Source organism: Neolamprologus brichardi, chromosome 16 (genome assembly GCF_056152115.1).
Source record: "Neolamprologus brichardi isolate AB-2024 chromosome 16, ASM5615211v1, whole genome shotgun sequence".
NCBI lineage: Eukaryota > Metazoa > Chordata > Actinopteri > Cichliformes > Cichlidae > Neolamprologus > Neolamprologus brichardi.
In genome coordinates, this window is record NC_142119.1 from 3,025,719 (window position 1) to 3,045,779 (window position 20,061).

General features: G+C 44.8%; 3 protein-coding genes across 5 annotated transcripts in view; 2 read left to right on the forward strand and 1 right to left on the reverse strand.

Annotated features, from left to right (window-relative positions):
- Window positions 1-3,889, forward strand: part of plcd4b (phospholipase C, delta 4b) — a 19,924-nt gene extending 16,035 nt beyond the window's left edge. The window contains exons 13-16 of the mRNA XM_006807630.3: window positions 2,108-2,286; window positions 2,389-2,521; window positions 2,624-2,773; window positions 3,148-3,889. Of these exons, the coding sequence (XP_006807693.1) occupies window positions 2,108-2,286; window positions 2,389-2,521; window positions 2,624-2,773; window positions 3,148-3,239 (554 nt within the window). The 3' untranslated portion in view covers window positions 3,240-3,889. The remainder of the gene's footprint in view (window positions 1-2,107; window positions 2,287-2,388; window positions 2,522-2,623; window positions 2,774-3,147) is intronic.
- Window positions 3,627-15,596, reverse strand: znf142 (zinc finger protein 142). Of its 2 annotated transcripts, XR_015716608.1 has the most exons (10): window positions 15,036-15,596; window positions 13,691-14,179; window positions 13,424-13,591; window positions 10,943-11,758; window positions 10,670-10,847; window positions 7,734-10,485; window positions 6,446-6,551; window positions 5,532-6,073; window positions 4,656-4,774; window positions 4,476-4,504 (listed from the first exon to the last, which is right to left on the reverse strand). XR_015716608.1 is itself a non-coding variant. In XM_006807631.3 (9 exons), the coding sequence occupies exons 2-8, from the start codon at window positions 14,172-14,174 to the stop codon at window positions 5,547-5,549; spliced, it is 5,031 nt and encodes a 1,676-aa protein (XP_006807694.2). In that variant the 5' UTR covers window positions 14,175-14,179; window positions 15,036-15,596; the 3' UTR covers window positions 3,627-4,774; window positions 5,532-5,546. The 2 variants fall into 2 exon arrangements, 1 of the variants encoding a protein (XP_006807694.2); XM_006807631.3 differs by having other exon boundaries at window positions 3,627-4,774.
- bcs1l (BCS1 ubiquinol-cytochrome c reductase complex chaperone) lies at window positions 15,104-18,965 on the forward strand. 2 transcript variants are annotated; one of them, XM_087830112.1, is made up of 8 exons: window positions 15,104-15,711; window positions 15,806-16,181; window positions 16,272-16,411; window positions 16,752-16,946; window positions 17,318-17,381; window positions 17,472-17,644; window positions 17,849-17,966; window positions 18,600-18,965. In XM_087830112.1, the coding sequence occupies exons 2-8, from the start codon at window positions 15,862-15,864 to the stop codon at window positions 18,850-18,852; spliced, it is 1,263 nt and encodes a 420-aa protein (XP_087686238.1). In that variant the 5' UTR covers window positions 15,104-15,711; window positions 15,806-15,861; the 3' UTR covers window positions 18,853-18,965. The 2 variants fall into 2 exon arrangements, with proteins under 2 accessions (XP_087686238.1, XP_087686237.1); XM_087830111.1 differs by having other exon boundaries at window positions 15,105-16,181.
- Window positions 18,966-20,061: the final 1,096 nt, after the last annotated feature.

Genomic DNA, 20,061 nt, shown 5'->3' on the forward strand with positions numbered 1-20,061 from the left:
CACTACAATGAGCGGGTGGAGGGAGGTTAGGAGTCTTCTCTCACCCTCGTTCTCTGCGGTCTGCTGGAGCAGGGGGGCTAGGAGGAGGAGTTGGCCGTCCGACTGGGGTCCGGAATGTGGGGCCTCCCTGCTGCTGCGGAGTCGGGGCGGTCTGCTTCTCCCCACCGCAGGGAAAAAGGGTAACACAACCTGGGTCTGGGTGCAGTTCCCCCCTCCAGGGGCAAGGGTACCTAGACCCGGTTTGTAGAGTACGCTTGGGGAGTGTGATTGTGTGTACAGCGTCTCTTTATGTCTGTCTCCACGTTGGTTAAGTGTGGAGTAAGTGCATATGAGAGCATGAGGGTGGGAATGGATGTTTGTATCTGTGTGTGCCTGTATGTCTGTGTCCATATGTCAGGTTGGGTATCAGACGCCACCTCTCTGAGGACAGCTCAGGCCCTCCAAGGTTTGGAGGCCTATCTCCCCCCACCACTTCCCCTGCCGGGGGCGGACTCCCTCAGACATCGGTGCGTTGGTGGTTCTTTGTGTCCGGGGGTGGGCGTCCGGGTGCACACCGGCTCACTCCTTGGCGGCTGCTTATCGGGGCCTGGAGCCTGGGGCTCGCTTGGGCCACTTCGGAGGTGGGGTGCCCCCGGCCTCTCGGCCTGGGGCTCGGTCACTCAGGCACAGCTGGCTGCCGGCGGAGCTCACGGGCACGTCGCTGCAACCCCCCCTGGCTTCTGCTCCGTGGCTGCTGGGTGACCCCTCATCTGGGACTCTCCTCAGCTCTTTCTGGGACAGTGGCACGGCTGCCCCTCTGTTGGTCTTCCTTGGTCTCTTGTGTTCTGGGGGCCTCTGGATGTCTGGAGTTTTGATCTCCTCCATACCTGCTTCATGCCCTGGAGGACGGGGCAGTGGCCCCCCACACCCTCTAGCAGATCATTACATGAGGGAACCTTTTAAGAAAACAAGCGCGTCCATGCTCACAGGTGTACACACGGGTGATCACACACACAAACTACACCCTTTTTGGCTCCTACCTCAATGCACACTGTGCTGTCGATCTTACGTGCTGCACAATAATGTTTAATATTTAGTATTTACTGTCATATTCCCATATATCATTGTGATGTTGTTTATTGTATTACTCTCGTTTTCTTCTGCTTGTTTTCTTTTTTCTTTCTCAACAGGTGATCCAGGTGATCGATACATGTATTTTTTTTCTTTTTTTTTTTTTTCTTTTTTTTTTTTTGCTTATTCTGTTTTTTGCCCTTCTCCCCCGTCCCTCTTCTCAATTGTTTTTCTTTCCCTCTTTCTTTCTCCCTTTTCTTTCCCCCAGTCAAGTCTGTCCCGTATTCAGCAAGTGAAAATAAAATAAAGAATAAAAGGTGAATCAAATGGACCATTACGGCAAAGCTGGGATGGTCAATTTGGTAAAGAAAATCCATTGGGCATCTTTCTTCGCCTTTAGACAATAATTCTGATGGCAAAAGAGCCAAACGGGAAAGGCAAAAGAAAAAAAAAAAAAAAAAAAAAAAAAAAGGATTGAGTAGGCTAGCTCAAATAAGTCCAACGATATAGACCAAAAACAAATGTCCATTACATAGGACATAAATGAATAGGCTGGTTCTCAGGAGGATATACAGCATGAGTTGTTCTTGTGAATTTGTTCACAAATTCCACTGTATCTTCTGCTAAAGGAAGTAACAAAGGGAAGGACTGGAGTATCTTGCAGCATGTGACACTCGAGGCTATGGAGAGGCCCAACACACAGAGACCGACACGCTTTTATGGCAGTTCAATTAGACTCTTTTCTTTCCACTTCATTGTTTGCACACACACTGCTTTTACAGCTCATGCATTTATTATCGTGTAATATTATATTAGGAAGTAATTATCCTTGTGGACATCCTCAGTGCCACCCCATGTTTATTTTTAGATGGGTTAGAGCTAAGAGCTGGGTATCTATCTAACTGATGGTATCTGCTTAGGATGAAAGCTCGTCTCCTGTAGCCCTTTTCACATTAACTCTGACAGCTCTACAGACTCTGGGAAATGATCCTAGATTGCCATTCAGTAAAAAAAAAAAAAAAAGTTAATCAAATTATTGTCTGCCTCTTTCCCAAAGTGGCTTTGAATTTCCAGACAGCCGGTCTGGAAATGGATCTAAATGATGGGTTGTTCAGGCAGAATGGCTGCTGTGGCTACGTCATAAAGCCCGATTTCATGAGAGATGGGAACACTCAGTTCAGTCCAGATAAACCTGAGGAGCGGGAAGGGTACAAACCACTCCGCCTAGCCATACAGGTACAGAGCTCTATGAAAATCTGTTTATTTTACCTCCAGTGTGGAAATCTGAGATGTGGTGTGAGAGGTAAAGTACGCTAAAATGGTTTGCATCTTTATCAGGTGATCAGCGGGCAACAACTGCCAAAGGTGAACCAGAAAGAAGGCTCTATTGTTGACCCGCTGGTGCGAGTGGAGATCTATGGGGTACCACAGGACCAGGCAAAGGATGAGACCAGCCACATTAACAACAATGGTGACTGAGTACTCAACACTTAGACCACACAGTGGACAAATTTTGGGTATAAAGTTGATCCCAGTTGGTTATATTCACTCCTCTGCTGCCCTCCTCCTGCAGGGTTTAACCCCGTGTGGAATGAAACTCTAGATTTCACCATCCACACCCCTGAGCTGGCGCTGGTTTGCTTTGTGGTGGAGGACTATGACAAAGCATCAAGGAACGACTTCATTGGACAGTACACCCTGCCCTTCACGTGCATCCAACCAGGTGAGCAGAGCATGGAGAGCTCCAGTGTTACCTCTTAGTACAAGAAGACTTGAGTTTGACTGCATCACACAAACTAACTAGCCTCGCTCTCCTCATGATATTTCAAACCTTTTGGGGTGTCCCAGGCCATGGGTGATGTTATCATCAACAATAAGCCTGTAAAACTGTAAAAAATAGTCCAAAGTTTAAGCCCTCCTTCTTTGCATTTCACATTTTCTGAAACCACTCAATGCATTGGATTCTTGGTAAGCAGATTCAGGCCCCCACGCCGTGTAATGGACACTGTTGGGCTTTTTGTCTCTAATATTCGGAAGCTCTTTTTCTAGCATTAAAAAGTGCCTTGAGACTTGTTTTGAAATTCTTCTTTTTTCCAGGATATCGTCACATACATCTGCTGTCTAAGGATGGAACAGCTATCCCGCCCTCATCGCTCTTTGTTAACATCAGCATTTCTGAGCTCACATGAAGAACAACGAGAAACCAGATGTGGTCACAAGGACGACATGGAGCAGTGCTTCGATCTGCCAACGCTACATAAGACTGTCAAAACGAACCACATGGAACGGATCATCTCAGAAATCAGCATTATTTAATTTGAGTTTTCAACAGTGACAAAGTGGAGCGCATCTCTTTTAAACCAATCTATAATTTTTAACCACAGAATAAGACAAACTAAGCCATGCAGTACTATTTATTTAAGTTTTTAAGTCCAATATATGCAACTTTACATTCCAGAAATTGTAAAGAATATTTTAAGTGATGGATGTGAAAGTAAGACAAAAGGCTTCAGCATGTAGAGAATGTCAAAATATCTGTAACAGTACTAAAAGGTTAGATGTGGGGAAAAAAGACAAATCTCAGTATTAAAAAGCCAGAAATATACTCACAACTTTGCATGAATGACTTATTTCTAATGAATGAATGAATGTTCGACAAGGCCATGTTGTGTATAATGTAAATATGTCTTTGTATGTAATTTTCTGAGTGGTTAAAAACCTGTGCGTGAAATTCAGTTGTTCAGAAACATTCGTGGCTTGTTCATTTTTTTGTCCTTGTTTCTAGAAATTTGGGGAACTTCTTAAAATGTAAATTAAACAGAACACAAACACTTGCAAACAGTTGTTTATCCATCCCAGCTGGGACAGGGCGAGAGGTGGGGAACACCCCGGACAGGTTGGCAGTCTGTCACAGGGCTAACACCGAGAGACAGACAACCATTCACACATATGACCTATTCAGAGTCAGCTGTTATCCCAACATACATGCCCTTCGACTCCGGAGTACCCGGAAAGAACTGACATAGGAACCTGAAGTGGATTCAAATTCAGGAGCTAAGTATAAGAAACCCAGCATTTAACAGAAAATTGTAATAAGTCAACATGTCGAAACAGAACTTAAAAAAGATTATTTATGCATGCAAAATATTTCAGAGCTAATGGTACAAATGAAAAACGTGTTTAAAAAAAACACCTGGTGGAACATTTTGCAGGTATTTAGGTTTACCTGTGCCAACACACTGAGCAACTCAGTCTGAGTCTTTCTGAGTAAATATGTGAAGGGGGTCACCACTGTGTTAACGAGGAGTTTTCAGATAGTTCAACATTAAAAAGTAGAGCATAGAATTGAAAAGACTTATTTTCTTTGACACAGTATGTTTAAAAGATTCTCAGACCTGATTCTGTGATGGAAGTCACTGCAGGGGCTCAGGAAATCCTCTGAACAGCATCATCACTGCAACCACAGATTCAAGGTAAAACTCTTAAACCAGAAACACAGCCAGCTTCTCCGCCACTGAGGTTCTCTTAGAAATCAAGGATCTACACAACAGCATCTGTGATGTATGTAGGTGTGCGTCTAGGGCTCATAGAACTAACTTTTACACCTGTAAGGACACCGCTGATGTTGAACGATATATAGAGGTCTGGAGAAACAGATGTTGCCATCAGGACGACGTCGATGTCCGGAGAAAGTGCTGAGAATTTCTGTACCCATTCAGCATGACTGCAAAAAACAAAAAAATATGCTAAAGTGGACCAAGTGTGTCACCCAGGAAACATTCTAAACTTTAATAAAAAGACAAAGGAGAGCCCAGACTGCAGAGTTGGCTTTCAGTACTACAGCAGGCAGTCCCCTCAGTTCCCAAAAAAAAAAAAAAAAAAAAAGAGCTTTTAGGAAAAAAAAAAAGGCCAACATCAGCCTGTCCCGTTTAAAAGAAATGCATTTATTGCATTTTTTTGCAATCACTCTGTACGTCTATGCCAGCACATTTTTCAATCATTTTCATTAAGCTGCTCTATGCTCTCTCATCCAAAGCAAACCGCAAAAAGCTCCCTCTCTCTCCTTCATCAGCAGCAGCTTTATTCCTCAGTTGCTTTTTGCTTATTAAGCTAAGAGTTCCTAGCAGTCCTGTTTTCAGCCTTGGCTTCATGAGTTTGTTTTTAAGGAATCTTGGTTTTCTTCTTCTTTTGTTTATTTTTTCCAGGACTTCCATTTCTCTTAGTGTTGAATTTTTGTAAACAATGTATTTTGCATTATTAAGTTTCTGGACTGGCAGCACAGTTGTGGCATCTCATATGGTGATTTTCTCATTAATACAATTATATTCTGATTATAGGAAATTAGCACAAGATAGGATATAAAAAACTGTTTATTGTTCAAATAAATGACCCGTCTTTACATTCTCTCTTAATATGTATACTAAGTGTCTTATTAGGCTTGGCAAGACATTAAAATCAACTAATCAAACATCAGTATTTACCAGCTATGTCACCAGTTACTCTCTCTCTTCAGGGTTTAATCCTAGCTCGACCTCTTCAGCAACCTCCTGTACCTCACTGGCTGGTGGAAGCAGCTCATTGGCTGCTTCTGCTCTTTTATCCAGAGTCCCCTCTAGAGCCTCCTTCAGGGTGAGGCCTCCAGCTTCTGAGTCTCTTACCCAACCTTCCTCTGCTGGCATGTTTGGATGATGCCTTTGCAGATGCTTGACCACCTGGAACTTCTGCTTGGCTCTGTAGGAGCAGTGGCGACAGCTGAAAGGTTGCTGCTGGGTGTGAGACAGGTAGTGATGTCTGAGACCCGCAGGCCACCTGAAAGCCTTTTGGCACAACCCGCACGTGTATGGCCGGTCGTCGCTGTGCTGGCGCTGGTGGGTCTTCAGTATGAAGCTAGTCTTGAAGGCTTTGCCGCACTTCTCGCAAACATAAGGGCGCACATCACAGTGCTGTGTGTCGCAGTGTGCGCGGAGGGCGTCTGCTCTGTTGGTGCGGTAGTCGCACTCATCACAGGCGTACGGCTTCTCTCCTGCAGATGACAAACATTATTTAAAAATGTAACCAAATCACTTTATAACTTAGACATATTGCAACATTAAATTAGAAACTTTCACTTTATGCCTTTCTGCAGGAGACATTTGGTTTGTTTTCACCCCTGACCACTAGAAGGAGCTATTTAACTGATCTAAAGCTGGACTGATTTTGGCACCCGGGCCTTATGAATATGCAGTATGCAGTTTGGATACATCAGATAAGCATGTGGACTGTCAGTTTGTGTCTTGTGTTCAGTTTATAACCATCATATCTGCCTGAGCTGTATGGTAAATAAATGTAACGTCTCATTTTCCAACAGCAGCTCTTCAGCTGCATTTTTAGGGGTGAAAACAGCCACCTCTGATACCTGTGTGCTTGGTCATGTGGTATTTCAGCTGAGTCGCCCATTTGCACTTGTAGCCACACTCTGGACAAAGGTACTTCTTCTCTTCTTGGTGAACTCTCATGTGAAGCTATAAAAACATTAAAAATAAAATAAAAGGGACCTGTTATTGCTTTGATTGTGCTCCATTTCATGGAAAGACTCAAAATGAGCCTCAATAAGTAACTACACAACCACAGACACTAAACGCTTCTGCCATCGTTCTTTGTTTTTAACTTTAACTTTTAACATGTTGGTCTCCGCGGTTTTGTTGTCGTTTTACAGATACCCGTTTAGTTTTTAGTGCGTTTTGTTCCCATTTACTGCTCTTGGTCCTGTTCTGTGATACAAAGCAAATTTAAGGCTTCTGTGAGCCTAACATCAGAAATCAGGCTCAATAGTTACATGAAATGTTTATCATTTCACTAACTCAAACTATACTAACCCGGATTTATGATTCTAGCTATAAATGATGCCATCTTCCAGGGAGCTGGCTGGTCAGTAAACCTGCTGATTTCCAATCTCAAACATAACCAGCTCCAGATCACATTATTTCTGCAGCATAAGATGCCACGTTGATGTACGCTGGCATGAAATGAACATCTTCATAATACGGAAAAGCCAAGTTTAACTGTGAAGACACCTGGAGCCTAAATCCTACTTGAAAGCACACACCACTATTTATAAATGACATTTTTAATTCTTTTGTTTTTATTGAGCTTCAGATCATGTTTTTATTATTCCTTCTTGTGTTTTTAGTTTCCTCGCCATTTCTCTGTCTCAACTTTAAGCTACTTTTGTGCTCCACTGCCTCTGTTTAACGTGCCGTGTAATGTCTCTGTGTTTGATATTTTAGTTAGTCCAGTTTTGTTTTTCTCTGATGTCTTGCTGTGGTTTCTGTCCTCAACTAGCCTATCATTACTGGCTATTACTTCAATCCAATCCATCCCCAGCCTACATTCAGCTCCTTCCTCCCCTCAGTTTTTGTCCACTTGTGGGTTTGTTCACCCTCCTGTTTTCCAAGCTTGTGTCTTAGTCCAAGTTAACCCTTTAAGTTGTATTAACAAACTCTCCAGCAAGCTTTGCTTGTTTGACTTGTTTTTTAGTAATAAAGTTGCTTTGCATATTTAGCATCCTGCATCTTGGACACAGCTGCTGGAACAAATGAGACTGCATTATCTAAAAGCAACGTGTCGATACACGTTTTTTCAGTGGACGTGGATACAAATGAACAGAACCAACTGTCTGGGATCTATGGAAGCTTGTTTGGTACCTTCAGCCTCGATGGATCGGTGCAGGTGTAGCTGCACTCCTCACAGCTGTAAGGCTTCTCCCCAGTGTGGATGCGAATGTGCCACGTGATCTTCTGCTTGTTCCGGGTCGAGTACTGGCAGTCGGTGCATTTGTACAAGCGCTTGGTTCCGTGCGAGCGGAGGTGCTGCTCCAGGACCAGCTGATGGTGACAAGCAAACTGGCAGGTGCTGCACCTCAGCGCCTTGTCCTCCGCAGGTCCCTCCTCGTGTTTGCTCAAGAGGTGCTGAGCCAGCAGCTGCCTCGTTTTGGTAGCAAAAGGACACACGTGACACTGATGCGCCAGGTGAGCTCTCTGATGAAGCTCGAGGCTTTCCTTAGTTTCAAATGACTCCTGGCAGGTGTTGCATTTTACCTGGGGGTGCTTGCTCTGCTGGTGGGCCCTTAGTGTGATGTCGCTGCTGCAGGTGTAGTCACACTGCTTGCATGAGAAACGCACCTGGAGCTGGTGCACACGCTTGCAGTGGTTTCTCAAAGCAACCTCTGAGCTAAACTGAGCGTCACAGTGGGTGCAAACGTGCTGCAGCTCCCCCGTGTGGCATCTGCGGTTGTGGCGTCTCACGTCGTCGAGCGTGTAGCTGCTGAAGTCGCACAACGAGCAGAAGTGCGTGGGCAGTTTGTCGTGAATGCGTCTCTTGTGTTGGCGCAATTTGGTCACCGCCCCAAAGGTTTTGTCACACACGTCACAGCGGTGACGGCCGACACCTGTGTGGAGAGACTCGTGCTCTTCCAAGCGGTAGCGCCGCGTGGTGCTGAAGGGGCAGAAGCGGCAGCGGTGAGGTCGTGCACCTTTGTGTTTGAGTGCAATGTGCTGCGTCATGCAGCGCTGCTGTTTGCAGCTGAAAGTGCAGTGCTGGCAGTGCAAACGTTTGGGTTTGGCAGCGCCGAACTTTTCCTTGCCATGGCTACATAAACTGTGTCGGGTCAAAGAAACTTTAGATCTGGCTACAAATGAACAGAGAGCGCACTGTACTTCACCAGGCCTCATGCAGCCTTTTCTTTCATGGCTGTCTAAAGCTCTCTTCTGACTGCACTTAAATGCACAGCTTGGACAGCCAAAAATTTGACGTTTCTTAGAAACTTTTACAAGATCTTCGTCGAGTTTCTCCACCAGCTCTTCTCTTTCTTTGATTGAGTCATTCCCACCTTCATCACCTGCTTCTGAATTGGTCTCATCCTCCCTTTTCCTGAATCTTCTTCTGCAGTTCGAGAGGTGCCGTTTAATTGTTATGAGCCTGACGGATGAGAAGCTGCACAGCTTGCATCTGAATTTCCCACCCTTTTTACTATAAAGGGACTTTTGCTGTTTGTTACTGGAGATCGGTTTCTTCTGACTTTCGGTTTGCTGGTTTTCGGATGCACTGGATGTAGCGGCATCATCAAAGGTCTTAGAATGAGATGAACACTCAGGATCAGTGGAAACTTTATTTCGCTCTGTCTGATCTGAATTGGATCCCTCCTGATCTACAGTACAGCTCTTCTTAGGAGCAACACTTGTTTCTGAAATGCCTACAAATGTCCTCGTTTTCCGTGGCAGGGCTGGGCACTTCTTTTTAAGGTGGCCATCGAGGCCCCGCCTCTGCTTGAACTGCGCACCGCAGGCCTGACACTTGTGGCCCTTCATCCTGCCGTGGCACAGAGCTTGGCAGTGGTGCCTCAAAGCGCTCTCTCTGCAGGTGACATAAGAGCATTTCTCACAGCGGTAAACACCTTCAGCTGGCACCACGAGCATCTGCACCCGTCCCTCTAACACCATGGCTTCTGCTTGGTCCTTGTCATACTTTTTCATCGCATTCAGGCGCACCTCAGATTGTAAGGGCTGACTGTGCTCAGGTGGAAAAGTAGGACTGATTGTTTCACAGTTTCTGTCAGGTGTCTGACAATCTCCGGGCTCAACCAGTTCAGCTGTGTTATTTAGAGGCTCGTAGCTATCATGTATATCTTCATCATGTTCCTCTGATGAGAGGTCTGCTTTTACTTGTGATGCCTCGGGCCTGTTAGAATCTAAAGCAGGAGCCCTTGCAGAGTTTTCAGAGGGGGTTTGAAAGTCAGAGGTGGAGAGTGCAGTTAGAACGAGGGTACAGTATTCCTCAGGACTGCCGATGGGCGAAGGACTTTCTGTAATGGTCTCCTGAGAAACAACATCAAAAACTTCCTCAGGTTGTGAAGCAGGAGACGTTTCACTGCTGCCATCGTGGTCAGGCAGGACTTGGTCTCTTTGACCTTCAGGAGCACCAGAAGGTGGAGGACCTTCAGGCAGCTTGTGAGTAACTGAAGGCTTGTTGTAAAAATCCTGCATGAATTCAGCCGAGCTCCTCTCCTTCTCCTTTGCAGCGTAGTTGTCCAGCCACGCTTTGTCCCCGGGCACGTACCCATGTGTTTTCCTCTTGTGAAGGAAAAGGCTGATGCTGCTAAAGGAGGAGTAGAAGCAAAGGGCGCAACGAAACTCTTTCAGCTTGGTGTGTTTGCAGTTCTCGTGATTCTGAAGTGCCTGACGGTAGCAGGTGGTGTACATACAGTATTTGCACTTGAACACGGCGGACTGTCTGTCCTTTCCGGAGTGTTTGGTCAACATATGGTTTCGAAGCTCATATTTGCGCTTGCAGGCGTAAGCGCAGATCTCACACATGAGTGATTTGGCTTGGTGCCGTAATTTGTGGCTGTTTAGCTGGTCCATGCGGTGACAGCGATATGGACACTGATCACAGGGATACCTAGGAGAGGAAACAGGAAGTATTGAATCTAGAACCAACAATGCTTCTTCCACCTCCACTGTTCCCCACCTTAAAGACCCACAGCTGTGCATTCTGGTGTTGCGCTCTTAAGAAACTCAGCTTACACAACAGATCCAAAATTTAAATATAACAAAGATGTGTAAGAAACCTCTTGAGTGCGTACCTGAGGTCCCCAGCATGTTTCCTCATGTGGACGTTAAGGTAGTGCTTCCATTTGGTGACGTATCCACATTCGGCACACATGAAGTTCTTATCATCTGAGTGAGTGAGCATGTGTTTGGACAGGTAGGACTCATCTCGGCACTTGAACTCACACAGGCTGCACTTGTGGGGCCTCTCACCTTAAAGAGGAAAAACAAGTTTAAGAGTTATTGTGTCAAAAGGGAGAAATGCCCAGACTTTAAGGCAGGATTCACGTGACCAAACCCATCCTCACCACTGTGCATGAGCATGTGCCGCTTCAAACCCCGTTTGTGCGAGGTCACGTAGCTGCACTGAGAGCAGCGGTGGATCTTCTCGTTGGCGTGCAGATGCCCGAGGTGCTGCTCAAACTCCACGGGGTTGAACGTGACAAAGGAGCAGAAGTCGCAGCTGAGCTTTTCAGGCCCTGCATGACCGAGCCGCTGGTGCTGGAGGAAGACTGTTTTATTGGAGCAAGAAAAATCGCACTCTGAGCAGTGATAGGCGAGGTGCGTCCGATAATGATCATCCATGTCTGTCTCGCTTTTAAAGAGGGCGCCGCAGGCGTGATGACGGCATTCCACTGCTTTGACTCCGTGAGCCTCGGCAGAGTGTCTAATGAGGTCTTTGTGATGAGAACTCTGGAAAGAACAACCCTGCTGAAAGCAGGCCAAGGGTTGACTGTCAGACAGGATGTTATGTGACTTCATGTGAGCCTTCAATGCGCTGCTCAGGCGAAAGCTTCCCCCACAGGTCGGACAAATGTAGCTGTAACCATTTTTGCCATCTCCGGCGTGCACGCTGATTAGATGGCGCCGGATTGAGCTCCTCTCCACGGCGGAATACTCGCACAAGTGGCACCGGTGGACCTTTTCGCCGGCCTCTCTGAGCCTGTGAACACGCAGCTTGCTCTTGCTGGTGAAGTAACGCTTGCAGGTGGGACACTGGAGGCTTGGATCGGGGAAATGCAAACGAAGGTGCTCCTGGAGGTGAGAGCGCATCTTGAAGCAGCGACGACACTTGGGGCAGGTGTGGGTGCGATAGATGTGCTCTGATCCCTCTGCAAGGTACTCTGTTAAATTGAAAATGTTAGTTTAAATATACGTTTACAAGAAAAATGGGTTGTCTTTGTTACAGTTTATATTTTGCATTGTTTACTGTTTTTTTTTCCTTCTATCATTTTGATTAAAGAACAGATCTTTTATGTCATGTTAAACAATAATGAGAGATGGGTTTTTTGTAATAAACCACTTGTGAAGGGCACCAATCACTCACAACATCTGTCTAATAATGTGTAGGTCTCTTCTGTGGCATCAAAAGAGCTCCTAGCTTTCAGGGCATTGATGTGGGACTCCAGCGGGTGTCTGTACTGCGACTTTGGCAACAACTTTGAGATCACAAAATAAGGCCTCTCTGGATCCGAATTGTTCCAGCACAAATCAGGAGGATCATTGAGAACAGGATTTAGGACTCTGGAGTTCAGGAAAGCCATGAGCTCTGCAGTTTTTTGTGGTAAGACAAGGGTCACTGTCCTGATTGGGGTGGGGGTTGCCACCAACAAGATTTGGTCTACTATGAAACTAACTTCTGGTTTGCATTGAGGAGACCACGTCTACTTTTAAGAGTAGGCTTTGGACATTCCTTTCTGATTAACCTTTAAATTAAGGCCATACAGGGTGGACCTGAACCTTTCCTCAATTTTGCAACTAAATGTTTCAATCACATCTTCACTCCTGTGTTTGTGTACTACTATTGCATGTCATTAATGTTTGCCTACTCTACCATAGTTTTGTTTGTTGTCCATCTACTGTACTGTTTCTTCTCATTCTCCTCTTTCCCTTTGCAGTCTGCTGGAGGACTTTTCCAGTTACAGAGTTTTTTCCTCCACTTTTGCCAAATATTGTCTCGTGAGGCATCATTGGCTTTGTCTAGGAAGAATTACAAATCTTTGAGGAAGTGCCATCACGTGACTTGGACTGTGGAGGGTGGAGCATTTCCTTCCTACTTGAATAAGCTTATAACATCCTAGCTTGACCAGTCAACCAGTTATGTGGAGAGAGAGGAACATTAGCACAATTAGGGTATAAACAGTGGTAACAGCATTTTAGGAGGTCATAGAGCAGGAAAGGATATTGAGTCAAATGAAAACTGCAACTGAACAGCATCATTTTTATTATAGAGGCACAGGCCAGTATCAGGCAGAACCTGTCGTACAAGGACAGCAGGATGGGTATACACTAATCTCAGAATAGATGATGATGTGGTCTCCTGGAGGGAAGAAATTCATAATGGTGGAACCAACAGTGTCAGGGTAGGGGTGTGAAGAAGCAGGCGAGATAACAAAGAACCAGCGACTTAGTCTTAGAGACTCAGAACTTTTTATTGTCATTTTGCAGTTTCTTGCACTGCGAAATTGGTTAGCTGGACCACAAAGGTGCAAAAGTAAAGAAGAGAAAACAATATACAACCCAAAAAAGGTGTTACTTGATGACTTCTACATCTGGCTAAAGCTCCATCTAGTGAAAATGTCTGCAAAGTGAAGGATCATTGACACATGTATAAAGTGCCAATTGGTATTATACAAATCAAATGTATCAGAATTAGGAGATCCATGTCAAAGTGACTTCCACGTGAGTGCCAGGAGCCACGGTGTTCAAGCAGACTGTCAGATTTAATGTTGTAGCTGATTACAGTGGTCACCATAATAATCCACTAAGCAGACAATAGGTGTTCTTACCTTTGGATGGCAGTGATGTAGCATCTCCTGCTAAAGCCGTGTCTTTCCTGCCACCTGGCCTCTCAGGTTGTTCCTCTGGCCCACAAGCTGGATTTTTTCTTTGTGACACGCTGACCTCAGACAAGCGGCTTTCCTTATAGCCCATCGGTGTTGGCTCCTGCTCATTCCCTAAGAGAAAATAATAAAGGACATGTGAAATCATAATTTCCATCTTACAGCTAAGGTTTGAAGGTATGAGAGTCCCACCTCCCTGCAGGGCCCACTTACCTTGAGCATTATTTGGCAGATGTTTGTGTTCCAAGAGGTGGCCACTCAGGGTTTTAGCATTTTGAGAGACAAACTGGCAGTGAAAGCAGCCAAAGGGCAAGTGTCCTTTCCGATGGCTTTCCATCTCAGCCTGTGTAAGGAATGACGCTTTACAAGCCCGGTAGGTGCAGGGGACAAGAGTGAGGCCATGTGTAGACATTATGTGGGCTTGATACTCGTCACGGTCTGAGACACTGAAGTAGCAGCCTTTCTCAGAGCAGGAGAACGGGCCTGTCAGGTCTGGGTCACTGTGGCTGGTTTTAAAGTGATGTTTAAGAGCAGCTGGTTTGGAAAAGACCTCAGCACACCGAGAACACTTGAATCTGTCCAGCTGCATTTTACTGGATGAAGCGATTTGTCTTTGTGAACAGGGGTGAGAGGCAAACATGCCACTGTCTGAAAAGCTCTGTCCACATTTTTCACAACAAAAATCCATCGTCTCCATTGCGTCTAAAAAATAAAAAGAGCAAAGCCTTAAAATTTCAGAACAATTTAATATCATGTTAGGGTAAACATGCACAAGTTAAGCATCAGACTCTATAACATTCCTGTCCTTTTCCGTCCTTTCTGACTGTATACATCAGCTCATTAGTTTCACATCTGTGTTTAACGACCAATCACTCCATGTGTGTATAAATAACCCTGTTCGTTCTTGGTGTTGAGCTGTCTGTTCCTTCTCATTCTCGCACTGTTGTGAATTCCTGTTTTGCTTTTAGTTTTGGTATTATTCAGAACTCTTTTTTTTAATCAAACATTATTAAGGGTTTGTTTTTTCTTTTGTTCCATTTGTCATCTCAGTCCTGAACTATGATATGAGATATTAATTCCCAGCATGTGAAAACACAGTAGAACCTGCATCCTCCTCTGTCACACCAACCCCCTGCATGTCCTCCTTTGCTACATCCATGAGTCTTGTCTGTGGTCTTCCTCTTTTCCTCCCGCCCAGCAGCTCAGTATTAGACTTTGATACATATTTTGTGCATTTAGAAAAAAAAAGTCTGGAATAAAGTGGTATCTTGATGGTACTGATATGATCATAGTTGCTGGAAATGCACTGATAACACCCAAACTTTTCAAGCTGAAAACCCACAGACTTCCAAATGTCCCCACTGTTTAATAAATCAAGCATATAACTTACCCTTTAATCAGGGATAATATATAGACAGAATTAATGACATACAGATATTAATATAACTTTGATAGTACATAGTGGTCTTTCATACTGATGACGTTATTGCACTAGTGCTAACTGTAATAAGACACATCACAGGTACACGGTTACATGCACAAAATTGCAGGTGCTTACAGTAGAAAATGAACTTCAGAGTCAGACCTACTGCCCGAGTTTCCACGGTCCTTTGGATCCAAAAAACAAAACATCAACAGCTGTGTTTAACCGCAAGGCTGCACCGTCTGCCTCATTGAATCCACTTTTTCTATAACAGGCTAACTGCCTGTTATAGAAATCCTTAGCTGGCAGTGAGTTACAGGAGCTGAAGTTTTTCTCGCGCTTATTAATAATATAAAGTGATTGAAACACGCAAATAATAACATCGCATTTAATGCTAGCGGAGCTAACCCTCATTAGCTTCTTGAGACGCTCATCGCAAAGTCTTTGCGTCCCTGTTAGCTTTTCATCGCTGTTGCGGTTCAAGCTGTTTAAACTAAAATTCACAGAGTGCATTAACCACCGTTGCGTAGTTATTCTCTTAACAGGTCAGCAAAATTAGGTGAGCATAAAAATGGATTACTAAGGAGGGGGGACCATTGTTTGTGAGCGCCAGTGGAAAGTCGGAACGGTATCCATCAAACACAGGAAGTGTAGTAAAGGTCGCCGTGCAGAAGCATCGTTGCACGCTTGGGGATTTTATGTGGCCGAATGAAGGTTTAAACACGAGAATGAATGAAGTCACCAGTGGCAGCTGTAAGAGATTAAGTCAGAGGGGAAAAAACAACGCAACTGTCGTAATTTAGCCAGTCAGGTAGCCTTAACTGTCGCTAAATGTATTTCCAGCCTACAAGCAGCTGTCAGGATACGAAGAAAGACCGATAACCTTTATTTACTGGACCACGCAGGTCTTCGGATGAGCTCCTTTTGCGGGGGTATCTAGAGTCTCACTGCAGCCGTCACCATGCCCCTGTCGGATTTTCTGGACGGCTTGAAGGACAACCCGTACTTCGGAGCCGGCTTCGGACTGGTCGGGGTCGGGACAGCTCTGGCGCTTGCCAGGAAAGGGGCTCAGGTGGGGATGATCTTCTTCCGCAGGCACTACATGATCACTCTGGAGGTGCCCAGCAGGGACAAGAGCTACAACTGGCTGCTGAGCTGGATCACCAAGCACGCCAAACACACGCAGCACCTGAGTGTGGAGACCTCCTACCTGGCGCACGAGAGCGGACGGGTTCACACGCAGTTTGACTTTCACCCGAGCCCTGGCAACCACATCATCTGGTATAGCACATACCACTACACCTATAAGACCTGTATTCTAAACTGATTGGCCACTTTCTCTGTGACACCGACTTCCGTTGTGGTCTGCAGGTATGGGAGGAAGTGGATCAGGGTGGAGAGAACCAGGGAGAAGCAGATGGTGGATCTGCACACTGGAACCCCCTGGGAGTCTGTCACTTTCACAGCTTTAGGCAGAGACAGACAGATCTTCTTTAATATCTTACAAGAAGGTAAGTTTAACAACACATAAAGTCAGGTGTGCAAATATTTAGATTTTCACCTGTATTGCAGATGTATTTTCAGAATTATCACATTGAATTTTGAGGCTCATCTATGTCCAGATGAACAGAATCAACATTTTGGGATTTGAGGCTCATCCCTCCAAATGTTTGCACCGAGTAACTTCTTGAAGTCTGGATGTTTCCTCCTTTAATTGCTTAATTTCAGTGCACAGTGTGTGGTGTACATGGGCTAAGTTGTGAAGTTTTGTCTAAAATACTTACAGACCTAACTGTACTTGACAAAATGCTTGAGTGGGCTTTTAGTTGAGCTTTCATTCCTGTCTTGCAGCAAGAGAACTCGCGCTGAAGCAGGAGGAAGGCAGGACAGTGATGTACACAGCCATGGGTGCAGAGTGGCGGCCCTTCGGCTTTCCTCGGCGGCGCAGACCCCTCAGCTCTGTGGTGCTGGACGTGGGCGTTGCAGAAAGGATTGTAGATGACGTGAAGGACTTCATTGGAAATCCCAAATGGTACACAGATAGAGGTAAAATGTTACAGGACATAACATGAATTTTAATCATGATTATAATGTCTTGATCACCACAATTAAAGAAACACAACTGAGTTATTATGAAAATGTTACTCACAGGGTCCTTTGCCCATTCTTGGTTGAAGTTGCTGATTTCTGATCGCTTTATTGTTGAACATCACTTCCGTTAAAGGTCATGCCCTTTGGATTTTTGCTGAAGGTCAGGTCCGACTCCTTACCAGAGTCTGTTCGAGAGTAGGGAAGGTCTCTAGAAAAACCTAATCAGAAAAATGTTACCGAACGTTTTAATTTGTCTACTTTGTAGAAGAATTTCTAGGGTTTTTTGAGATTAATCCTCTACTGATGGTGGTTGTTCACCTGTGCAGGTATTCCCTACAGAAGAGGCTACCTGCTGTACGGCCCCCCAGGATGTGGAAAGAGCAGTTTTATGTGAGTATATGCTTTATTCGGGTTTATTTTTCTTGCTACGTACTCGTCGTGCAACCTCACCAATGCCTGTGTAACTTGCTGTTTTTTCAGCACGGCGCTGGCTGGTGAGCTGGGCTACAGCATCTGTCTGATGAGTCTGAGTGACCGAACACTTTCAGACGACCGCCTGAATCACCTCCTGAGCGTGGCGCCGCAGCAGAGCATCATTCTCCTGGAGGATGTCGATGCAGCCTTTGTCAGCAGAGACCTGCTTCCCACTGAGAGTGAGCAGCAGAACCGATCAAACATATTTCTTTTTACATGTTTAAAACATCATATGTTCATCAGCTCCACTCTGTGGTTTTAAAACAGGCTGATATTCAGTACTGAAGCAACCTGTAAAGCTGTATTTGACCAGATTTGTTACATTCTGGTTTGAAGGTGAATTTTGAAGTCACTGAGCTGTGTTTTCTTCTGTTGCCTCTCAGACCCTCTGGCCTATCAGGGAATGGGACGACTGACCTTCAGCGGACTGCTGAACTCTCTTGACGGAGTGGCTTCATCGGAGGCTCGAATAGTTTTTATGACTACCAACTTCATAGACAGGTACTGTTGAAGCCAAGAGTGTTTAGTGACATTGTACCAACATGTAAACTGATATATCTGCTTCTAACGTAAAAAGCTGTAGAAAAAAAACAATTGAAGCAGTGAAGAGACTGAAACAGAATTAGAAGAAAATAAAAGACCCCAACAGCAGGTGGCGCTGCATACCAAGTGCTGGTTTTTATTTAAAGAAAAAAAAAAAAACCGCACACGCTGTACAGCAGCCTACCTCAATAAAATAAGTGCAGTACAGGGATTGACATAACCAGTGTCCTGGGAAAAAAGGAGTAGTGCAGTGTGACACAGTATCAGAGTACATAGGTCTGATACGCATGTGCACAGTAGACCGTGTATCCATAGTGACAATTTACATACATTAATAAACTATAGCTGATCACATGATCCAATGTTAGATTGACTTTATCTTCAGATCTTAAATTAATCTGTGGACGCCTACCTGTCCATCCCTGCCTGTGTGATCATCTTCATCACCTCATCTTCCTCACGTCTCTCTGCTTCCTTAATGAACATTAAAATCTTTTTGTCATTGCTACAAAAACTTGTTATTTCACTGAAACATAAGAAGTGTTTTCAGTGCCATTAACTGCCAGCGTTGTGTATGATATCTGCACACAGGTTAGACGCAGCGCTCATCCGACCTGGCCGGGTTGATCTGAAGCAGTACATCGGGCATTGCACCCACTGGCAGCTCACCCAGATGTTCCGACGATTTTACCCCGACGAACCGGCCTCTGAGGCAGAGCACTTTGCCAAGCACGCTTTAGCCACACACTCTGAAATCAGTGCTGCTCAGGTGCAAGGACACTTTCTGCTGCACAAAATGGACCCTGCAGGATCGATAGACAATGTTGCTCAAATAAAAGGATGACAGGATTGGAAGGGATTTGGATGCTGAAGCCCAAATAAAGAGAAATGGAAAAATATTTTCAGTTTAAGTTTATTAACGAGACAGACGCATAAGAGAGTTGATTATTGTGATTTATGCGACTGCTTAGATGTTGGAAATACAAACACACAAAACCTCACCTACATTTACTTATCCAAGCTCTGTCTTATTGGAAACATTCATTCTCAAAAATTTGCAAAAAACTTTGCTTTGACCTTGAAAGGTTGTCTTCCAAATGTAGTTATAGTCATAGCTGCACTGGCCATCGGGCATACCGGACATTTGCCCGGTGGGCCGATGGTGATTTTTTGTTTTTATGTGACGATGATTTATTTTTTTTCAGTAATGGTATAAACAATGAAAGGTGGTGGATTGGTCAGATGCTGGCAGATGTGTAAAAATAACTCAGTTGTTTGGTGGTGGTGGTGTTCTGGGAATCCATCCTACCTGGAAAAACACCACAGAGGCCAGCAGATGGATGAGGGAAAGGAGAGGCAGGAGGAGGAGAGGTGAACTGAACTTCAGGTAAGAAGTTATGACCTGCAGTCTATCTGGGTCAGATATAAACCAAATTTAGGTGGAGTTTGTTCTCGTTATGCTGACTTTTTACAGTCAGTTACAATAACTCGTACTGCGTACTAGCTAGCATGACGGAGTTTCTATACAGCTGGATGGGTGCTATGAAGATGTTACTGATAGTGAACTTTATTTTATTCATAAGGTTAGTTAGTCGAGTTTCCAACCTTCCCGTAAAAAACGGAATCGTCCCGTATTCAGAGAAAATATTACGCGTTTTGTACTGAGCTGAGAAGGAACACAGTTTGTCCCGTACTTCAGCTACAATGGGAAAAGACACAAAGCTGCAGTTATTCTGCGTCTTTACGCTGTCAGCTGCCTCTTCTTCTCTCATTCTCTCCCCTCTCTCTCCTGTTGCTACTTCAATCATGAAACTGATCAATGATCAGCTGATCGTCTCTCTTGTTTGTTTATCGCCCACTTTGTGCCAGAAAGAGGAAACCAGCAGATGTCGCGCTAAACAACAGCAGCACGTTTAAGCTTGATCAGCTGTTGTTGGAATTGATTTAATATTAATTTCTAGTATCAGCTGATGTTTGCTGGAGCCACAGCTGTAAAAGCTGCTGGTCACGATGTCGGTTTGGTTATCTGGTGAGAGGGAAACATGAAGATGAA

Coding starts and splice junctions, on each gene's coding strand:
- bcs1l (XM_087830112.1), top strand. CDS start 15,862: ATGCCCCTGTCGGATTTTCTGGACGGCTTGAAGGACAACCCGTACTTC. Junction 16,182..16,271: donor CCTGGCAACCACATCATCTG/GTATAGCACATA, acceptor TGTGGTCTGCAG/GTATGGGAGGAAGTGGATCA. Junction 17,382..17,471: donor TGTGGAAAGAGCAGTTTTAT/GTGAGTATATGC, acceptor CTGTTTTTTCAG/CACGGCGCTGGCTGGTGAGC.
- znf142 (XM_006807631.3), bottom strand. CDS start 14,174: ATGGAGACGATGGATTTTTGTTGTGAAAAATGTGGACAGAGCTTTTCA. Junction 11,759..13,423: donor TACATCACTGCCATCCAAAG/GTAAGAACACCT, acceptor TCAATTTAACAG/AGTACCTTGCAGAGGGATCA. Junction 6,074..6,445: donor CCACATGACCAAGCACACAG/GTATCAGAGGTG, acceptor TGTCATCTGCAG/GAGAGAAGCCGTACGCCTGT.